The 19,717-nt window shown below is 46.0% G+C and overlaps 1 protein-coding gene across 1 annotated transcript in view; it reads left to right on the top strand.

The window, feature by feature from the left end:
• lrp1bb (low density lipoprotein receptor-related protein 1Bb) overlaps window positions 1-19,717 on the top strand; it is a 138,415-nt gene that overhangs the window by 63,164 nt on the left and 55,534 nt on the right. Inside the window, exons 26-36 of the mRNA XM_078091226.1 lie at window positions 5,110-5,354; window positions 8,571-8,702; window positions 8,897-9,124; window positions 9,376-9,550; window positions 9,814-9,908; window positions 12,651-12,800; window positions 16,867-17,007; window positions 17,105-17,230; window positions 17,545-17,676; window positions 19,104-19,238; window positions 19,528-19,657. Of these exons, the coding sequence (XP_077947352.1) occupies window positions 5,110-5,354; window positions 8,571-8,702; window positions 8,897-9,124; window positions 9,376-9,550; window positions 9,814-9,908; window positions 12,651-12,800; window positions 16,867-17,007; window positions 17,105-17,230; window positions 17,545-17,676; window positions 19,104-19,238; window positions 19,528-19,657 (1,689 nt within the window). The remainder of the gene's footprint in view (window positions 1-5,109; window positions 5,355-8,570; window positions 8,703-8,896; window positions 9,125-9,375; window positions 9,551-9,813; window positions 9,909-12,650; window positions 12,801-16,866; window positions 17,008-17,104; window positions 17,231-17,544; window positions 17,677-19,103; window positions 19,239-19,527; window positions 19,658-19,717) is intronic.

Raw genomic sequence — 19,717 nt, 5'->3', positions numbered from 1 at the left:
AGGGCTAAATACACAGGGGAATGAGACACAGGTGTAATCAATAAGGGTGGGGCTTTGTAATCACGGGGGCGGCGGCATACAGGTAGGCGGTGTCTGAAATGAGAGAGAAGGGTGATTGACAGAAGATACACAGGAATCACTTTGTGGCCAAAATCCCCAGTCTGGGTGTTACAGTACCCCCCCCTCCTAAGGCCGGCACCAGACGGCCCAGGCTCATCAGGGAACTTGAGGTGGAAGTCCCTGACGAGGTTAGGCCCCAAGATGTTGCGAGCTGGCTCCCACGACCTCTCCTCTGGCCCGTATCCCTCCCAATCTACCAGATACTGGAGGCCCCGACCGCGGCGTCGGACTGCCAAGAGCCGCTTGACGGTGTAGGTTGGTCCGCCATCAATGAGTCTGGGGGGTGGTGGGGCTTTGGTGGCAGGGACCAAGTGGCTCTCCATGGCTGGCTTTAACCGGGCTACATGAAAAGTGGGATGCACTCTCATAGGTCTAGGGATTTTAAGCCTCATGGCCGCAGGGTTGATCACCTTAGCGATGGGGAAGGGGCCAACGAACCTTGGCGCCAACTTGCGGGACTCCACACGAATGGGCAGGTCGCGCGTAGATAACCACACTCTCTGGCCGACCCGATAGTTAGGGGCTGGGGTCCGTCGTCGATCCGCCATCCTCTTCGACCGTGCAGCGCTCTTGAGGAGGGCCTGGCGGGCTCGGTCCCAGGTGCGGCGGCAACGCCGGACCATGGCCAGCGCCGAGGGCACCCTGGACTCCCTCTCTAGGGCAGGAAACAGGGGTGGCTGATAGCCATAGGCACACTGGAACGGGGAGAGGCCCGAAGACGAAGAAGGGAGTGTGTTGTGCGCATACTCAATCCAGATGAGGTTCTTGCACCAGGAGGTTGGGTCTTTGGAAACCAAACAGCGAAGGCCCGTCTCCAGCTCCTGGTTCAGACGCTCAGTCTGCCCATTGGATTCCGGGTGATAGCCAGAAGATAGACTGACCGTTGCTCCTAAGAGGCTGCAGAACTCTTTCCAAAACTTGGACACGAACTGGGGGCCCCGATCAGACACCACATCTGCAGGGAAACCATGGAGACGAAAAACGTGAGAGAGCACCGCCTCCGCGGTTCCCTTGGCGGAGGGCAGCTTAGGCAGGGGAATGAAATGGACCATCTTAGAGAACCGGTCGACCACCGTGAGGACGGTGGTGTTGCCCTCGGACCGGGGAAGCCCTGTGACGAAATCCAGCGAGATGTTGGACCAGGGGCGATGTGGAACCGGCAGGGGGCGAAGGAGCCCGACCGGGGAGCGTCGAGGGACCTTACAGCTTGCACACACCTGACAAGCCGACACGTACTCTCCTACCTCCCTCTCCATCGCGGGCCACCAGAACCGCTGTCTTATAACAAACATTGTCCTCCGAACTCCGGGATGGCAGGAGATTCGGGCGCAGTGGGCCCAATGGATGACCTGCGAGCGGAGAGAAGGGGGAACAAACAGCCTGCTGGGGGGACAACCGTTAGGAACAGAGATGCTTGCGGCAGCCTGTCTCACCTTCTCCTCAATGTCCCAGGTGACGGCGCCAACTAGGCAAGACGAGGGCAGAATGCAGGAGGGTGGGTTGGGTGGGGAGACAGGGTCAAAAAGCCGGGAAAGAGAGTCTGGCTTCGCGTTCTTTGAGCCTGGGCGATAAGACAGGGAAAAGTTGAACCTATTAAAGAAAAGCGCCCACCTGGCTTGACGAGGGTTTAGTCTTTTGGCCGTCCTCAGATACTCCAGGTTTTTATGGTCGGTCCAGACCAGGAATGGGTGTTCAGCGCCCTCCAGCCAGTGCCGCCACTCCTCCAGGGCTACCTTGACTGCTAGCAGTTCCCGGTCCCCAATGTCGTAGTTCCTCTCAGCAGGAGAAAGGCTCCGGGAGAGGAAGGCGCAAGGATGCAGCTTGTCATCCTTCTCTGATCTTTGGGAAAGTATTGCTCCCACTCCCACGTCTGAGGCGTCAACCTCCACCACAAACTGCTGATTAGGGTTGGGGAGGATAAGTATCGGGGCCGAGGTGAATGCCTTCTTGAGGTGTTCGAAGGCAGCGTCGGCGTCAGGGTTCCACTGGAACTTGACCACAGAAGATGTTAGTGCATGCAGCGGGGCAGCTACTGAACTAAAGTTCCTAATGAACCTCCTATAAAAATTGGCGAAACCCAAAAATCGTTGGACCGCCTTGCGATCGCTGGGAGTGGGCCAGCCTGTGACTGCCGCCACCTTCCCTGGCTCCATCTGCACTTTGCCCTCCGACACAATGAACCCCAGGAACGAAACGGTAGATACGTGAAACTCACATTTCTCCGCCTTCACAAATAGCTGATGGTCAAGGAGCCGCTGGAGAACCTGCCTAACATGCATCCGGTGGGTCTCTTCGTCGGGGGAGAAGATCAGAATGTCATCCAGATATACGAACACAGAAATGTTGAGCAGGTCTCGGAGGACGTCATTCGCCAGAGCCTGAAAAACAGCTGGAGCATTAGTTAGTCCGAAAGGCATCACCAGATACTCGTAATGCCCCCTGGGAGTGTTGAAAGCAGTCTTCCATTCGTCTCCCTCCCTAATCCTGACCAAATGATAGGCATTTCTCAAGTCGAGCTTAGTAAAGATCTTGGCCCCTTGTAGCAAATCGAATGCTGACGAAATAAGGGGCAGAGGGTACCTGTTCTTGACTGTGATGTTGTTTAATCCCCTGTAATCGATACAGGGGCGCAGTGTCTTGTCCTTCTTGCTGACAAAAAAAAACCCTGCACCCGCTGGGGATGATGAAGGTCTGATTAAGCCCGCCGCCAACGAGGAGGTTACGTAATCCTTCATAGCCTGTGTCTCAGGTGCAGACAGGGAATAAATTCTCCCTCTAGGAGGAGATGATCCTGGGAGCAGATCAATGGCGCAATCATACTCCCGATGTGGAGGCAGAGAAGTGGCTCGGGCCTTATTAAATACCTCCTTAAGGTCGTGGTAACATGCCGGTACCCTGGAAAGGTCCGGGTAGTCTGAGTCCAATGGCGGCAGCTGTTGCGGCGCAGATAGTGGGGTGGTTTGAGACGGTGTCGTGGAAAAGCATCGCGTCGAACACTCCCTCCTCCATGCAATCACTGTCCCCGAAGACCAGTCCATATGGGGGTTGTGTTGGGACAGCCAGGGAAAGCCCAGAATGAGGGGGTGTTGCGAGGACTGGAACACGTGGAAGCAAATAGTCTCTGTGTGGTGGTCCGGGAAGGTTAACTGCACAGGGGATGTGTGGTGAGTGACTCTACAGAGTAGGCGCCCATCGAGGGCACTAGCTTCCAGGGGCTTCGGGAGAGGATGCCTCTCTAATCCCAGTCTGCGCACCAATCCGCTGTCCATCAGGTTGGCGTCCGAACCTGAATCCACCAGCACTCTCTGACTGAGAAAGGCGGTTTGAGAGGAGATGGAAACTCTGGGAAGAACCCGAGGCGGACCTACGGACAGTGTGGTACGGCTCACCAGTGACGTCCTCCTCACTGGTGAGCCTGATCTTTTAGTGGACAGGAGGCGATGAGGTGGCCCCTCTGGCCACAGTAGATGCATCTACCGTCCCGCAGGCGACGCTGCCGCTCCTCGGGGGTCAACCTGGTCCTCCCGAGTTGCATGGGTTCCTCGGCTGGGTGGTGGAGTGCGGGGCGATCGGGAGAAGTCTGGTGTCGAGCATGTGAGTCAGTAGTGGGATCGCTGTGGAGCGAGTTCCAGTTGAGACCTGTGCCATGTCTCCTAGGGGGTGGGGGAGGGGGTGAGCGGGAGGCTGGCGAGATAAACAGGCGGCTAGGTCTCTCTCTCTTGAACTCACCTAGGCGGCTCTCTAACCTTACAGCAAGGGCGGTTAAGGCCTCAAGACTCTCGGAATCATCCCTCAATGCTAACTCCTCCCTCACTGGGTTGTTAAGTCCTCTGAGAAAAACCCCCTGGAGTGACGCATCGGACCACCCGGACCCTTGCGCTATGGTTCTGAAGTCGATTGCGAACTCTGCCACGCTGCGGGACCCCTGTCTTAGAGTGAGTAGGCGTGAAGCAACGTCTTTGCCTCTAACTGGGTGATCAAAAACTCTACGCATTTCATCTGAGAAGCACTGATATGAAGAGAGTATAGGAGACTGGCTCTCCCATATGCTGGTAGCCCAGGCCAACGCCCTCCCAGTCATGGAGCCCATCATGAAGGCAACCTTAGCTCTATCAGTGACATATCTCGAAGGCTGTTGGTCAAAGATTAATGAGCACTGCATCAAAAAAGACTTGCATGTTCCCAGGTCTCCGGCGTAGCGCTCCGGTGCAGGCACATTTGGCTCCTGGGAGCAAAAGGTGGGTCGGGCAGATTGCAAAGGAGGAGTAGCCGCCTCTGGGGCTGGGGGGGGTGGCTGCGGGGCGGCTTGACGAAGCTGCTGTCCCAGCTGGTTCACCTCCGCAGAAAGAGCTCGAAGAGACTCCATCATCCCTCGGAGAAGTTGGTCGTGGTGCCCCACGAGGGTACCCTGTGAGGCGACAGCCTGACGGAGGGAATCTGGGTCCGCTGATTCCATGTTGGCCAGTTTGTACTGTCAGGGAGGCTAGGGCCACAAGGACCTGGAATCAAAAGCAGACTTGACACGAGGTAGTTAGAAGCAATTCTTGTCTTTAATCCAGGCGGAGGTTCGGTACACGGGTAATCAGGCAGAGGAGGCAGATAAATCCAAGTCGGCAGGCAAAGGGTTACGGGTGGACAGAAAAGGTTCAAAACACGGGAAGGCACACTGGAGGATATCGCTGGTAAGCTCATGGGAGACAAGAGACAAACTGGCACAGAGCCATGTGTCGGCAAGGGCTAAATACACAGGGGAATGAGACACAGGTGTAATCAATAAGGGTGGGGCTTTGTAATCACGGGGGCGGCGGCATACAGGTAGGCGGTGTCTGAAATGAGAGAGAAGGGTGATTGACAGAAGATACACAGGAATCACTTTGTGGCCAAAATCCCCAGTCTGGGTGTTACAGTTTTGAGTTGAGCTTCAGCTGCGTCTTTCCTCCCCTCCCTTTTAATATTGCTGTTTGTGTCGGTCTCTCTTTTCTTAAACAGCTCTGACGCCATTTACTCCGCACTCTATGACGGAAGTGGGGTAATCGAGATCCTCAGGGGCCACGAATACCTGTCCCATCCTTTTGCGGTGTCTCTCTTTGGAGGCAATGTGTACTGGACAGACTGGAGGACGAACACTTTAGCGAGGGCCAACAAGTGGACCGGACAAAATGTCACCGTCATCCAGAAGACAAGCGCTCAGCCTTTTGACTTGCAGATTTTCCACCCTAGCAGGCAACCACAAGGTGAGAAGAGTTTAATTTTTATGTTTTTTTTATTTTTTATTTCATTCCAGCTTTACTGTTGGACAGGGTCATTTTATAGTGTGGGCTAAAACCAGTTTTATATATAATGTATCAAGTTTGCTTTGCTGGATTATGCGCTGTGCGGCATTTGAAGCCAGTCAAAGCAAACCATAAAGGTGAAATCTGTTCTCTGTTCAGAGTAAATCGGACCATAGTTGCCGTTAAAACGGTTAAGTAGGTTTAAGAGCTGTCACAATTCTCCATTTGGGCTGTCGTATTCAAGCTCCTGGACAAAAAGGGAGCGCCTGTTAAGGGGTTTAAAGCACAAGCCCTTCACTTTCTAAAATCAAGATCCATATTGAAATAATCTATAATCATCCTGTAATACAGGGCATTGACAGGGGACACATTATCTTTTAAACTATTTATTCCCTCGTTGCAAAGAGGAAATTAATTTATCCCGTCAATCAATGAGGATGTGTCTGAATAAAAACGTTATTCATGCGTAGTGTTAACTAGCTAGAATTAATAGTACCCTTGAATGGGTTTTTCTCACCATACAAATGATTCCATTCTAATTGGTTCATACCACTTTATCAAGACCTTTTATTTTTTCAGCTGAATGTGAATAAAGGGGGGGGGGGCTACAGAATGGGAGCCACATCTGCCAGTGAATAATTGTGACACAGCCAACTATCAAATGATTTAGTTACTCAATGTGAAGACAGGAAATGTAAAAAAAGGTTTTTGAAACCAAATTGATATAGCCTGCATTTCTTTATCTATAGTGTATCACAGTGGCACAAGCTACAATCATATAAATTGTGTTTTCAATTCACGGAATTGTATGTATTCAGTAGCATATATTTTGCTGGATAGGTTATTTTAAATTAGATTGTTGATACATTTTGAAAAGCAGAACCAATAGCGCAACCCTGGTTTAAGGAACATGTTGGACCAAGTATGCCAAGACCTCCTCATTGATACATCCGTTGCTATTGCAATGGCCCTCTTCAGCAATGCAAATCTTCAAATGTGTCTGCCTCAGCTGTCTTGATAAGCCACCGTCCTTAAATGGGGATTATTACTGTGGTAATCGGGTTTGCATCTATTCAGTGATTCCTCTGCTTCTCCGAGGTGTCACGAGTTAATTTGCTTGTTTCCTTCCTGCATCTGCATTCTCATGACTGTTCGCCGTAGATAAGTGTGAGCAAATGGGACTGCTTTTGCAAAGAAGACAGAAAGCGAGCCTAATCCTATTTCAGAAAAGCTCAACAGGGAGGAGTGTGTGTGTGTTGGTGGGGGGGGTATTATCTACTGTAGCCAAAACCGAGGCCTAGGGATGTGATGCTCCACTAGACCACAAACATCTGGACCAGAGAGAAGAGAGAAAAGAGGGGACGGAAGAAGAAGGGACCACTGAACACCAATATGCAGATCTGTTCAGCAGGTGCCACAGCTCCACCGGAGGCACGAACAGCCTTTCAAAAAACATGACGTGTCAATTCAAAAGCCAAGACTGTGTTTTTGAACCGAGGTGGGTAGCAAGCATTGCTTTTAATTAGGAGGCAGTCCCAAAGACCTCACAGGTATAAGAGTTATATTTTGGATTCAACTCACATACACAACATACACGCATGTCCATTGCAACACAATACACAGCGGAATGTGGAAATTGCTTTTTTTCCCAGATGCTCCCATAATCATTAATGGCTCCACTCCTCTTCCCAGCTTTTGGGTTGGATGCAGAGTGTACACTGCGTAGCCTGTAATTAGTATTACGCCTGCAATTAGTATTGGTATTACACTTCTAAGATCACATGACGACTGTGGATACTAGTAGTAGTATTGCAGAGTACTAGCACTTTCTGCACACTTTATCATTCCCTTGGTATCCTTTTCGCTAAAGTGAGTTCAGGAAGAGAGGCTCCTCTGAGGTTAATTCAGTTGCATATTCTTACAGTTGCTATTCTCAATTTGCGCAAAGCTTTGCATAAGCAATATATTATTCATACCATTTAGAACACACTGTTATTATTTGCTGGCAGACAAAGCAGACTGTAATTGTTTCAACGGTATTATCATGACAAATAAGATAGGCTTAGAAACAAATAAGCACAACAAATATGGACCTCTCAGTCCAAAGAAGCACCAGCATACTAAATTGTCTCATCACTACATGGGACCCATCCTTGAGTATGACTTCCCTTCATTTTTCTATATTTTTAAGGAGTACCACCATTTTCACTGCCATGGCATCGCAAGTGGGCTCATTTCTCCATTGATTTGTTGCAAATACATCCGTCAGTTTAGAGCAAACAAGCACCTTGGCACTGTTTTCGCTGCCTATTATCCATCATTCAGGTGAATGCAGCGGCGTTGAGATGTCTCCCTATTAGCACACCGAGTCAGCTGGGTGCTGTTTCCAGCTCGCAGACGCATAGTTGAATTATGTTTTTGTTCGTCTTAAATAAGCCACATTTGCAACACAATGGGTCTCTCCGATGTGCTGCCGAAGGAGTCCAGGAAATGAACTTTGATCGAGCTTGTTTGACGCAAATCACCCCGAGTGGGCGGAGAAAGGGGATGTGCGTCAAATGTGATTGCGCTATGATGGAAAGTAATTGAACTCTGGGTTTCTTTCCTTTGTTCTGTTGGCGTGATTTAGACTGAGAAGACAGCTGTGCTTGTCTACCAGGAACTGTCTTACTGTCTTAAGGTGGAATATTCTGCTAAGCTGCAGTAACAGGTTAGCTGAGATAATGTCACCCTTTGTTCCTGAGAAGTGACAGAGTAAACAAAGCAATCCTTTGTGTTTCCTAACATATTTCCATCAGTCTCTTACGTATGTCCAAATACGACAAGAGACCAACCTAAACATATTCAACTCAGCGTGAATGTTCCAAATTTATACATTCAACGTGTCTTTGTGTGGAGTCTTATTCAGATGTTCGTGAGTGTCATGGTTTTCAAATTGTATTTATTTTCAGCCTTGCCAGGCATTCGAGTTGTGTCTCATCTAGCTATTATGCACCAAGCAAATAATCAGAAATTAAGTTTGTCAGCGAAGCTTTCAATTTTTTTCTTGTTGGTTTCAAATCAGACAATTGTCTCCCCTGCAAAGGAACTTCACATCTGGTACTTATCCTGTCTCCTATCTCTTTGATTCTCTTCTCATACCCAGTGTTCTGATGTGTTCTTATTCCTTCCCATCAGCCCCCAACCCGTGTGGAGACAATGATGGACGTGGTCCCTGCTCACATCTGTGCCTCATCAATTACAACCGCACTTCGTCCTGCACCTGTCCACACCTTATGAAGCTGTCGGCCAACAAACAATCCTGTTTCGGTTAGTGACGCCACCTTTTTTTCGTGCTCTTTCTTATATTGCCGTGAAGCTGTGGGATGCCACGACCTACAGGAAGAGGTGTTTTGTTTAGCGTGGACTCTTCTGAGTCGGCATTCAAAGCAGGCTGTTCTCATGGCGCTCCCCCCCCCGGGTGTGACAGAACGGAATGATTGATGTCTCAACCGTCTCACCAGGGTTGAAGAGGTTCCTCCTGTACGTGAGGCGGTCTGAAATCCGGGGCGTGGACATTGACAACCCTTACATGAACGTCATGACGGCGCTAACGGTGCCGGACATCGACGATGTCACAGTGGTGGACTACGATGCCAAGGAGGAGAGGATCTACTGGGCCGACATCAAAACCCAGACCATGAAACGGGCCTTCATCAATGGAACCCAGCTGGAGACCATCATTTCTGCAGGTGGGTGCATCATAGACATATCATAGACATATGATACAAAGGTTACAATGCATGTGTGCACCAACTGCCGTTCCCTTGGTCACGGAATACTAGTCATTAATCCATTTCAATCAACTAATAACTAACTTTATTATGTCATTGTTGCTTTTTGCTCTTTGACAGGATTGCATGGTACAGCAACTATATAATTTAGAGTATATTCAAGCCACAGATTATTTATTTACAAAGGCGTGATCCCCTTTCCTTTACAGACGTAGTGAACTGCCGCGGTCTGGCTCTCGACTGGCTTTCCAGGAACTTATACTGGCTCAGCTCCGAAAATGACGAGTCGCAGATCAATGCGGCTCGCTTTGATGGCTCCCTGAAGACCTCCATCATCCACGGCATTGATAAACCAAGGTGCCTTGTAGTGCACCCCGCCAAGGGGTAAGTAGATTAGAGCCAGCGTGTGCTCCTCACCAGTACTTCACCTCCAACGCATTGGGGCCGGCAGACGTGCCCACAGACGTCCCCTGCACGAGCAATCAACGCCGCGTTGTTGTGAAGACGACACCTTGCATGAGCTTGAAATATTTGCGCACGTCTTTTTCAATATTGTCAGTTTAAAAAAAGGAAGGAAAACGTGCATTGACTCTGTTTTAAACCTCCTAACTGGATAATAAGTTCTCACCTCACACCTTCCCACACAGAAAAATCTATTGGACGGACGGCAACACCATCAACATGGCAAACATGGACGGCAGTAACAGCAAGGTGCTCCACCAGAACCAAAAGGATCCTGTAGGTCAGTAAGAGAGACCGAGTCAGACCTCCTGTGCTCAAACCAAAAGAAAAGAGTATTTCCTACTCACATCAAATCACATTTATTTTCAAAGGATTCTGTTCAGTATACACAAACTGAGCATGTATTTGATTTGATCAGAATATGAATGACCCGATTCAAACAATTGCATGTCTTCAGAAACGCTTGATTTGTTTGATAACTGCGCTTTCTGGGAGAATGTGTGTTAGCTCACTGCTAACATCCAACAGAACAAGACGGAAATTGAGTTTGCGTCAGTATTGACGTATTTGAACCTCCATGTGAGAAAGAGTACATGGTAAATGTGTTGTAAAGTTATTGCAATAGTAAAAGTTAAGTTTGCATCAATCTATTTCAATGCTTTTACGTGCCCTGACGGTTACAAATGGATTCAGTGGTGTTTGTACCTGAGATTTTCTCCATTTCAACGAGAATCCGCCTCTGTATCTCAGCCGACAACGTCAAAGAACTTCTTGGTCAAAGCTGTCGAAGTGGCAATTTCTTTGAGCCCTTAACAAACACTAACAGGTGGCAATGGTGGAAAAATGCTTCCTGTGAACACTTCCATCTAGAAAGTAAATATCCACTTGATAGCTGTGAATGGATGGACCTGGTTCGCCCCCCCCAGAGAACGGCCCAAAAGGTCAAACGCAGGACTGTGAACCAAGAGCCCACTGTTCACATCCCACGTGAAGCCAAAATAGGTTTTTAAGTTAACTTATGTAACGTTTGCATTACTCAATCCCACGGTGCCTCTTTTCAATCTGCCAATGGCGGCCTTCGACCTTCCTCTTTCTGGGTTCTGGTTCACCTACTCTACATCGTTTTGAAAAGCTGAACAAATCTACAGCAAAGCTCGACTTGTCCGTCCTGGCTCCTAGAATGTTGACTCTCCCTGGCTGTTGGATCATCTTTTAAAGGGACCATGTTTTTGTTGTGGAGTTCATTGGCACATAGGGTGCATACTATTCACGAGTGTGTTTTAATCAGCATATAACCAACCGTAACAGGGGCCTTTTGTTTTTTGCAGTGGCATAAATGAGCAAATCGAAACTGAAGGTTCATTCCTATGAAAGGGGAGGCTTTCTGACACTACACCTACTCCCTGCATGCACATGAGACCTTTTTGATGAAGATGTGGTTGTTTAAAAGAGGACAGTTAGGTGAGATGAAGAGCAAGAGAAGGAACAAATGTAGATCTGCAGTGTCCATTTTGTTCTAGCAATACTTTGAGTCTTGTTACATCCGTTGTCTATATTACCTGTGCCTGTATCCCGTCGTTGTATTGTGAGTTTATTCGAAACACCATTTCCAATGAACTGTTGCTGGAATAAGAAATCAAATTGTTGACAAATTCAAATGGAGCAAGAAGAAAAAATGCCTTTGTAAAATCCTCTGATGAGAATGACTGTCCTAAAGACCTAAATTCATCCACGTAGCACTAGAGTAGGACCAGCTTTTTGGTGTCTAGCTATCTGCCTGAAATATAGACAGGTGCAGGAATCATTGGAAAATGGTTGTGGATGACCTCTGCAGTGATGCACTAAAAGTAAGATAAGGAAGTAAGATTTTTCTGCTGAGGAATCATTGCAACTTGGGCACCTGAATTATCTCCATTATCCATATCGGACAATATTCAGAGTAAATAGAGTAACTGTACATAATCCTAGATTAAAGCTACAGGTATGTAGCGCCTTGGTTTCCAATGATAGGATTTGTTTACATCTTGCCTAGCAGGCACAGCGCCGATTCAATCTGAGCATAATCCTTTCGATGCATTGGGCACACCATGAAGTTACAGCTGAACAATATTTAACGTTCTACATTTATCCGACTAATATTTAATACATACCGTAATGTAATGTAATATCTTACTTAAATGAACTCTCCCCACGTGCATGCTTAGGTGAGCAATTGTAGCTTGATTTTGCAAAAAGTTTTTGAGTAACCGTTTTCACACAGCTCAAAGTCAAACTCCCACTTTGTCACACAAGCAGCCTCCTGTGTTCGCTTTATTTCTCCGTTCTCCTCTGCCTGCCAGCATTACAGATAGCAGGGTGCACCCATATTTCACTGGCTTCATTTATGATTATGGTGTACCCCTGGGGACAAGCGTAAATGAATGACGCATAATGGCCGCGACTCTGCCAGATAGTCCAACACGGGGTGTGAGAGAACACATTTGGAAACGTCAAGGAATGGACTTAAAAGCCACCCGTCATACTCGTTTTCACCAGCTGAATATCTCGTGAAGACTTCCCCCACATATATGTGGCAATTAACCCATAAACCTTTACATATGTGCTAACCCGGCAAAATGCTTAGAGGCTACAATACATGCAAATGATAAGGTAATGCAGGTACTGTTGTAATAATATTGAAGGATAGTCCAACAAACGTATATCTCTTCTGCACCTCTAATTGCTGCGAATTGCAAGTAGTCACAATCTGTAACTGAACTCAACAGCACAAAGGAATATTAATTCATTTGTAGTATTAGAAGTAGATTCTTTGTTGCTGCACTCGCTCAGATTTAATGAAAATCTAGAAAATGTCACCTGCAGCATGTCTACTCCACTGATTATTATATAAGTATTTTCTGATTCTGTTTTGCATTTGTTACTGATTCCGATGGCCTGGTGATGAACTTCCTGCTTGTGTCTGAGCGAATGCTGACTAAGTGATTGCTCACCTGGTGTCCCCCGCTTCACTTTGTATCCTCAGGTCTCTCGATCGACTACACGGCCAACAAGCTTTACTGGATAAGCTCAACCAATGGCACTATCAACAGGTGCAATCTGGATGGCAATGGGCTGGAAGTGCTGGAGACCCTAAAGAGGGAGTTAGCCAAAGGCACGGCTCTGGCGGTGATGGGTGAGTGGAGCTTGTCACGAGTGCATCAAATTGCCGTCGGGGATTAGTCAGAGAGTGTGGAGGGATTACATGTTTAACCGGTTAAGTGGCTGCAGAATGGAGCTATTTAGTCAGCTTTGCAAGAGTTGTGCGTCACTTGGTGCAAAGGAGCAGGGGCATGGATAATTAAAACGCACTGCAGCAGTGATTGATGATGGATTTTCTCAACCCCTTTGTAATGAAAAGGGAGGAGGATGTTCATTATGTGTTGATTTTTGGTATCAGTGTTGAATCCAATGTGTCACATAATCCATCAACTCATAGGTTAATTTAGAAATCTGCCGAAAGCTAACTGCAATCTTCTAAAAAAACACGGGGAAACTTTTGTAGAAGCAAAGATGAAATCAGACACACAATATTTAATATATGTAAGCCATTTATCAAAGGATGAAGAATAACTTTGTATTAGGGCTGTCAACATAAATGCATTAATCTATGCTGCTAGGATAAGCAGTTTCTTGTCCTGCCTCCAACATGATCAAATGTTTGTAGTTTTGTAATTAAAATAACAGCATAATCTAAAATACACGGTTTCCAAAGTGATTACTATTTTTTTAAAACACGTTCATTAAAAACAACATTGTAAAAACAACCACAACATTTATTAATCACCCTTAATCGAGATTACGGAATTTCAAAATGTGCGATTTATTAGTTAATTTGGTTAACCAGTTAATTTTTTATCTACGAACAGCCCTACTTTTTAATCATTGTTAAGTGAACAGTTGAAACACTCCAACGTAATGACATTTACAACAAATCAATTGCTGTGTGCGGGCTGTATATCTGTGTGTGTCACATAAGATTTACAGTTTACGGGATGTCAAAGGTTACCAAAGAAATTGGAATGTACGCTTTGTTTTATACTTGGTGGATATCTGTCACTATGTGCTTGGGGCATAAACACACTTTTTAACACACACTAAAAAATACACAGCAGTGAGCGCTGTGCTAGCTTTTAGCATTCTCCAACCCCAAGCTACATATTTTTGCTTCATTTTTATAGGCGTTTCTCACAGTTGAGACTCTGAGTACGGAGGACTGTTTCTCATTTGGAAGATGGAGACTTCATTACTGCATTACTGCACGAGATAAAACTGGAGGTGACATAGACTAATGGCTTGGTTCCTGCGCAGTAGCAGGTACAGCAAAACAGTGAAATGCTGTTCGCAAGTCTTCATCAATCACAATTAATGACATTTTCTTATGTTGAGGAAATTGTTTTGAATGGTAGAATGCACACCACCGTATAGTATAGCTATTATACTTTGTTAAAAACAGAAATTTCCCAATGGTTTGACAGCAGATTTGTTGGATTGGAATGAATCTCTATATATAGAGCATAGCAATCTAGTGGCTTTGAACACTTACATTTGGATTCATTTGAGCATGAAAGTATATTTTATACTCATAAGACTTCCTTTAATGAGATATGACATCCTTTGTTTAGAATCTAGGCATGAGCTGATTGGCTTATCCCACTGTTAGGTGAAGCTATTAATATTCATTTTGTACCGTTAAGTTTAGTGTTCAATAACGCATAAAATAACTCATTAATTTCACCGTTACCAGATTACACGGCAGCAATGATACAGTGATTTTTTTAAATGATCTGGCAGATATGTCTCATTTAGTGCCGCAAAGCTCACTTGTATGTGTCCATAAGCATTTAAAACTAACTCTACCAACTCAACACTGCAACGTTAATGTTGAATAGAAACACTGCTGCCAAGCAAAGAGCACGTTTGAATGTTCTCTTGGCCTGCGATTTGTTTTTTTTGCATTTTGCATCTGATATAATGTTCCCTCGATGTTTGTGACGAATCCAGTTCTCCATCCTTAACCGAGAGGCCTCGCTCCATTGAGCTGCTTGTAAAACGTGCTCGGTCAGCGGAAAATGAGGCTAGCGGAAGACAGCAGGACAGCAACCATCATTTTCCAATCCTGAGCATCCTTTGTTGACAAGCAAATTGTCTTTTGGCGATGCCCATTACAGAGAAATGTCCCGCCTGCAGATGCTGTTGTTTTGGTCTCCACGGTGAAAGATGCAATTAATTGAATTAACTGACCGTACACCTTGTTTACCCCAATGTTTCCTTTATCTCCTCTTTTTCTTTCTATTAATTGCTCAGCAAACTGAGGAGATTTTCTAATGGAATAGAACAGACCCATTCTAATGAATACAAATGTCATACACACATACTCCAGTGCAAATAACATGTTAGGTATTGATAAGTAATTAAGGGTGATTAATTGCTTTTGTTTTGATTGAGTCGACTGCCATTAATTAGCACCAATCCAGCAATCGTTTCCAGTCTCTCCTGGTCTGTGATAACGAGACGGATCCGTTAGTTGCCTTTAAGGTGGTTAAGGTTACTCAACAACATCGTGTGTGAATGAGGAAAGCTTGAGTTGAGCATCAGGATCTGTAACGAGCGGCTAAATTAAATCCAGAGATCGAAATGACTGCAATTGATCAAGCTGACAATCAAACACGCCGTGGTGCAGGCGTTTCTTCTTGACTTTTACCTTCTGTGCGTCTTCAAGCTGGTCGTGAAAAGATGTAATGAAGGCACCGTTAGTGACACAAGGTCGATCCCCTCGGTTCTTAGGGCTCTGTAATAATTGGATTGGCTTGCGGGAAAGGTGAGGGCTTCTACTTAGGCGGTGCAGGTGATCCATCAGCCTTGACTTGCCTGGAATCAAACTTGCGGTTGTGGTGGAAATTGAATATGATGCGCCACAAGCGAGCAATCACAGCTAGCCAGCGGTCCCAGCGGCATCAAATTAACACAGAGTGCAAAGCTAATCTAGGCTAGCATGCCCTCCGGGGTCAAATGTTTTGTAAACTGCATGTAGACTGTCATTCTCACTCATGGGAATTTGTGTGATTTGTGAAAACGAGTTTGCGTTTGCCTCAGGGAGGACAATAAGCCCAAAGCTATTAATGCAAGTGGGAATGGTTTCTCTTTGTGTTCCTTACTCTCCATAAATCAAAAACGGTGAGATAACAAAAATGTAATTTACCTTCACGGGATTTGTAGATTGAAACCCAAAGGGCACACTTTTGGGTTATTTTTTGAAGATACAAATATGCCGCTAAATAGAATGATATTGTGTATTTACTGCTGTTGATCTTTGTGATGGATGATTCTTTTCAATTATGATGTCTTTATGTTGCTTTATGAATATCAATTTTCCTTCCAAGACGCTGCCTATTTGACAGCCACATAATGTTTTTTTTTTTGCATCCGTGGCCCTTTCAAAGTCCATCCTCACCCCATAAACGGTGTGTAGTTTGAAGCGAGGAGAGCCACCTGACTCTGCTCCTCTTTGCACTTCAGTGAGATTTTAGAAATTGAGAGTTCCTGTCACGTCCGTGGAGTCTGTGGCAAAGTGCCTGGACTGTGCATCGCTGATTTCTACTGAGGACAGAAATGGGCTGTGGGGGGGATGGGGGGGGGTTGGAGGATAGTGTGCCGGTGGCTGGCCGTGCCAGGAGCTTATTGTGCGTGTGCCTCTTTACAAAGACACACTCATCACTTATGCTCGCGGCGGCAGCATCGCTGCAGCCGGGAGCTTCGCCGTCGCACAGAAGCGGAACGGCAAGCCGCGCCGTCAGGGCGTAGACGCTGAAACGCCATGACACTCAACAACTACAGCACATGTTGCCATTCATTTTTCATGAATGTGGTCTTGTGAAACAGATAGATGGGGCCATGTTCCCTCTGCGACCAGAATTACCAGAATAGATTGAAGGTTATTACTGCGGTTAACCTGCGGGGAATCTGCTGAATAGCATTGATGCGGAACTTGATGTGCATTTCATAGACATAAGTGTAAATCTGTCCCACTTAGAAATGACTGTTTTGCCATGTCGGTCACGAAGCCAAATTGACAAAGTGCATTTAGCTGAATACAATAGCTGTGTTTGAATATTTGGTTTGAATTTTAACATGATTTACTAACGGTGTATATATATATACATACAGCTATCCATAACAGCAAATGACTTTGATGATTTCAGGCAGCAAGCTCTGGTGGGCAGATGAGGAATCGGCACAGCTAGGACTGGTGACAAAGAGGGACGGACAGAACCCAGTGATCCTGAGAAACAAGACCAGTGGGGTGGTGCACATGAAAGTGTACGACAGAGAGGGTCAGAAAGGTAAGCATACCCACGTTAAAAACACACACATTATCCATGAATACCTAGTTATGATGCCCTACACTCTGGCCTTGTGATGGTTGTGCTTAACATTCAGGAAGAAACCAGTGCCAGATAAACAACGGAGGGTGCTCACAGCTCTGCTTCCCCACTTCCGAGAACACCCGTAGCTGCTCCTGCACTGTTGGCTACAACCTGCGCAGCGACCGCATGTCATGCGGGGGTACGTTCCCCAGATGATGTGCTGAGGAGCCGCCAATACCCTCCTGTCAGCAATTCCTTTCCGTACATCCTCAAGAACATTTTGCATTGAATACACAAATGATGATGAATCAGAATCAGCTTTATCCGCCATGTCTCCTTATGCAAATATTTGACTTTACACAGTATGTACATGAGAATATACAAAAAATAAATGAAGAAAGGAGAATATAAATATCAGATCAGTGAATGTGATGGATTGCTACAATTGCGTATTATTTGCAGTGCTTTAAAAACCATTCTTTGGAGTATAACAGGTCAATTGTCATTCTTTAGGTGTTGACTCTTTTCTGATGTATTCCATCCACGAGGGAATCCGGGGCATCGCTCTGGACCCAAACGACAACACCGAAGCTCTCATGCCCATTACAGGGACACTGTTTGCTGTGGGAGTTGACTTCCATGCAGGTACGGTATAACGCAAACACATGGCAGCAGACGTATCAGAGAAATGACAGAAATATGTATATGTGTACATATAGCAGGACTTAAGTAACTGAATTTGCAAAAATACATTATAGTGTTTGTCGCTCTACCCTTCTGTCGGTAAAAACCCTTTCATTTTTAATCCTAAAATAAGGAGGAAGGAAAAGGATTTTGTTGTATACCTTATGAATAATGTTCTACTGGCTCGTGAAAGTGCAGCGTAGATAAAAGAGCAAAACATACACATTACTTAGGAACCTACGTGTGAATTACTATTTACTCACAATCCTAATACAAAGCAATTCCCAAGATATTGTATCAAATGAAGGTTCCATAACGTGCATTTTGAAAAACATGCAGCCAGTAGCTTGTAATCTCATTTGTTACACCTGCTTCCTTTCACATTTTATATATGATAGATATGATAGATTTATTATACCAACAGATGCTATGAATATACTATAGCCCGGTAGAATTCCATATTTATAATTGGTTGCCACTGGAGCATGATAACAAAACTGTGTAAAGGAAATTGCATAGACACAAACAAAAACATAAACAGGCTGCACAAACACAAGGGTTCAACAATTATTTTTAGTGAATCAACACAGGATATAAAACTGCATGCTCGGGTGATTCCACGTGTTTTTGATGCATTGCTCTGGCTACAAAAGTTTCTTTAATGCAATGAGCACAAAATAAATGCAATTGACCTGTCGAACGTTGATTCAGGATCTGAACCTCAAAAAATATAAATATCCACCTTCATTAAATATATAAACTTGTGTAATCTCTGCCATGGATCACAAAGCCCCACCTAAGAGCAGCAGCTGATAGCCGGCGTACATCGCTGACTTGTCATTGCAGCAGCCAGGCTGTGTGAGCAGAACAGATGAAAGCCCCACAGCTGTATTCCGCACCACGCGTGTGATGTGTTAACAGCGTTCCAACGCACCGGGAACAAGAAAGTGCAAATAAACATGTTAAACAACCAAACCTCCCAACAATCTGCGCAGAGCTGAGCCAACAGACACGCATGGTGGGAGCGCGCATCATAAGTAAATGACATGCTGTTTCATGTGCCTCTGCGATGAGGCCGTAGTATCAGAGAAGGTCGATTAGAGTTCCACCATCACCATGTTTTGCATGATGCTATAAACTGCCCTGTAAAGTTTTGGCCGGCAATTGCTGTTCAGGCAGCGTGTGTGTCTACAAAGAGCTCTGGGTGAACTGTGCGGGTACTTTTTCCGTGGTGCTTTATAGTCCCACACAGCATTTGGTGAAATTGCCCGTGCTGCAATAAAATGCTGTTTCATGAGCTGCTTTGTTTGAGAACATAAATACTTTCTTGGCGAGCGCATTCATCATCGCATTTTCTCTCGGCATTAACTCTGTTGTGTGTTTGGCAGGAAATGACACTGTGTACTGGACAGACATGGGCCTCAACAGGATATCCCGGGCCAAACGGGATCAGACCTGGAGGGAAGACATCATTACCACCGGCATCAGCCGGGTGGAAGGCATCGCCGTTGACTGGATCGCCGGTTAGTGTCGCCACCCCCCGGACACGAGGACTTTATCACTGTAGGCCGTGAAGCTCGTATCGATTGGCGAAGAGTCTCGCTTTATGTACTTTATGTTTAACACGTCAAGTACATTCACTTTGATGCGAAACGCTAAAACACACTAAGTGACACTGGGGTCTTAATTCACTAGGCAAATAAGGCGCAGGAGTAGTTATTATAGAATGAGTAATTTCATGACGGGACCGTCCCATGTACGTCGTGTCCATTAGGATCAATTAACAATTACACCTGCTATTTTTCTACACAGGAAACCTGTACTGGACGGACCATGGTTTCAACCTCATAGAAATCTCTCGTCTGAACGGTGCCTACCGCTCAGTGGTCATATCTGAGGGACTCGATCAGCCGAGGGCCATCGCTGTGCATCCGCAGAAGGGGTAGGCCATGTCTTTGTACATCATTTCCTTTGCCTTATTAGCACCGGTGCAAGCTTTACA

The sequence above is a fragment of the Gasterosteus aculeatus genome, chromosome 16 (assembly GCF_964276395.1).
Source record: "Gasterosteus aculeatus chromosome 16, fGasAcu3.hap1.1, whole genome shotgun sequence".
Lineage (NCBI taxonomy): Eukaryota > Metazoa > Chordata > Actinopteri > Perciformes > Gasterosteidae > Gasterosteus > Gasterosteus aculeatus.
This window is presented reverse-complemented; position numbering and strand designations above follow the sequence as displayed.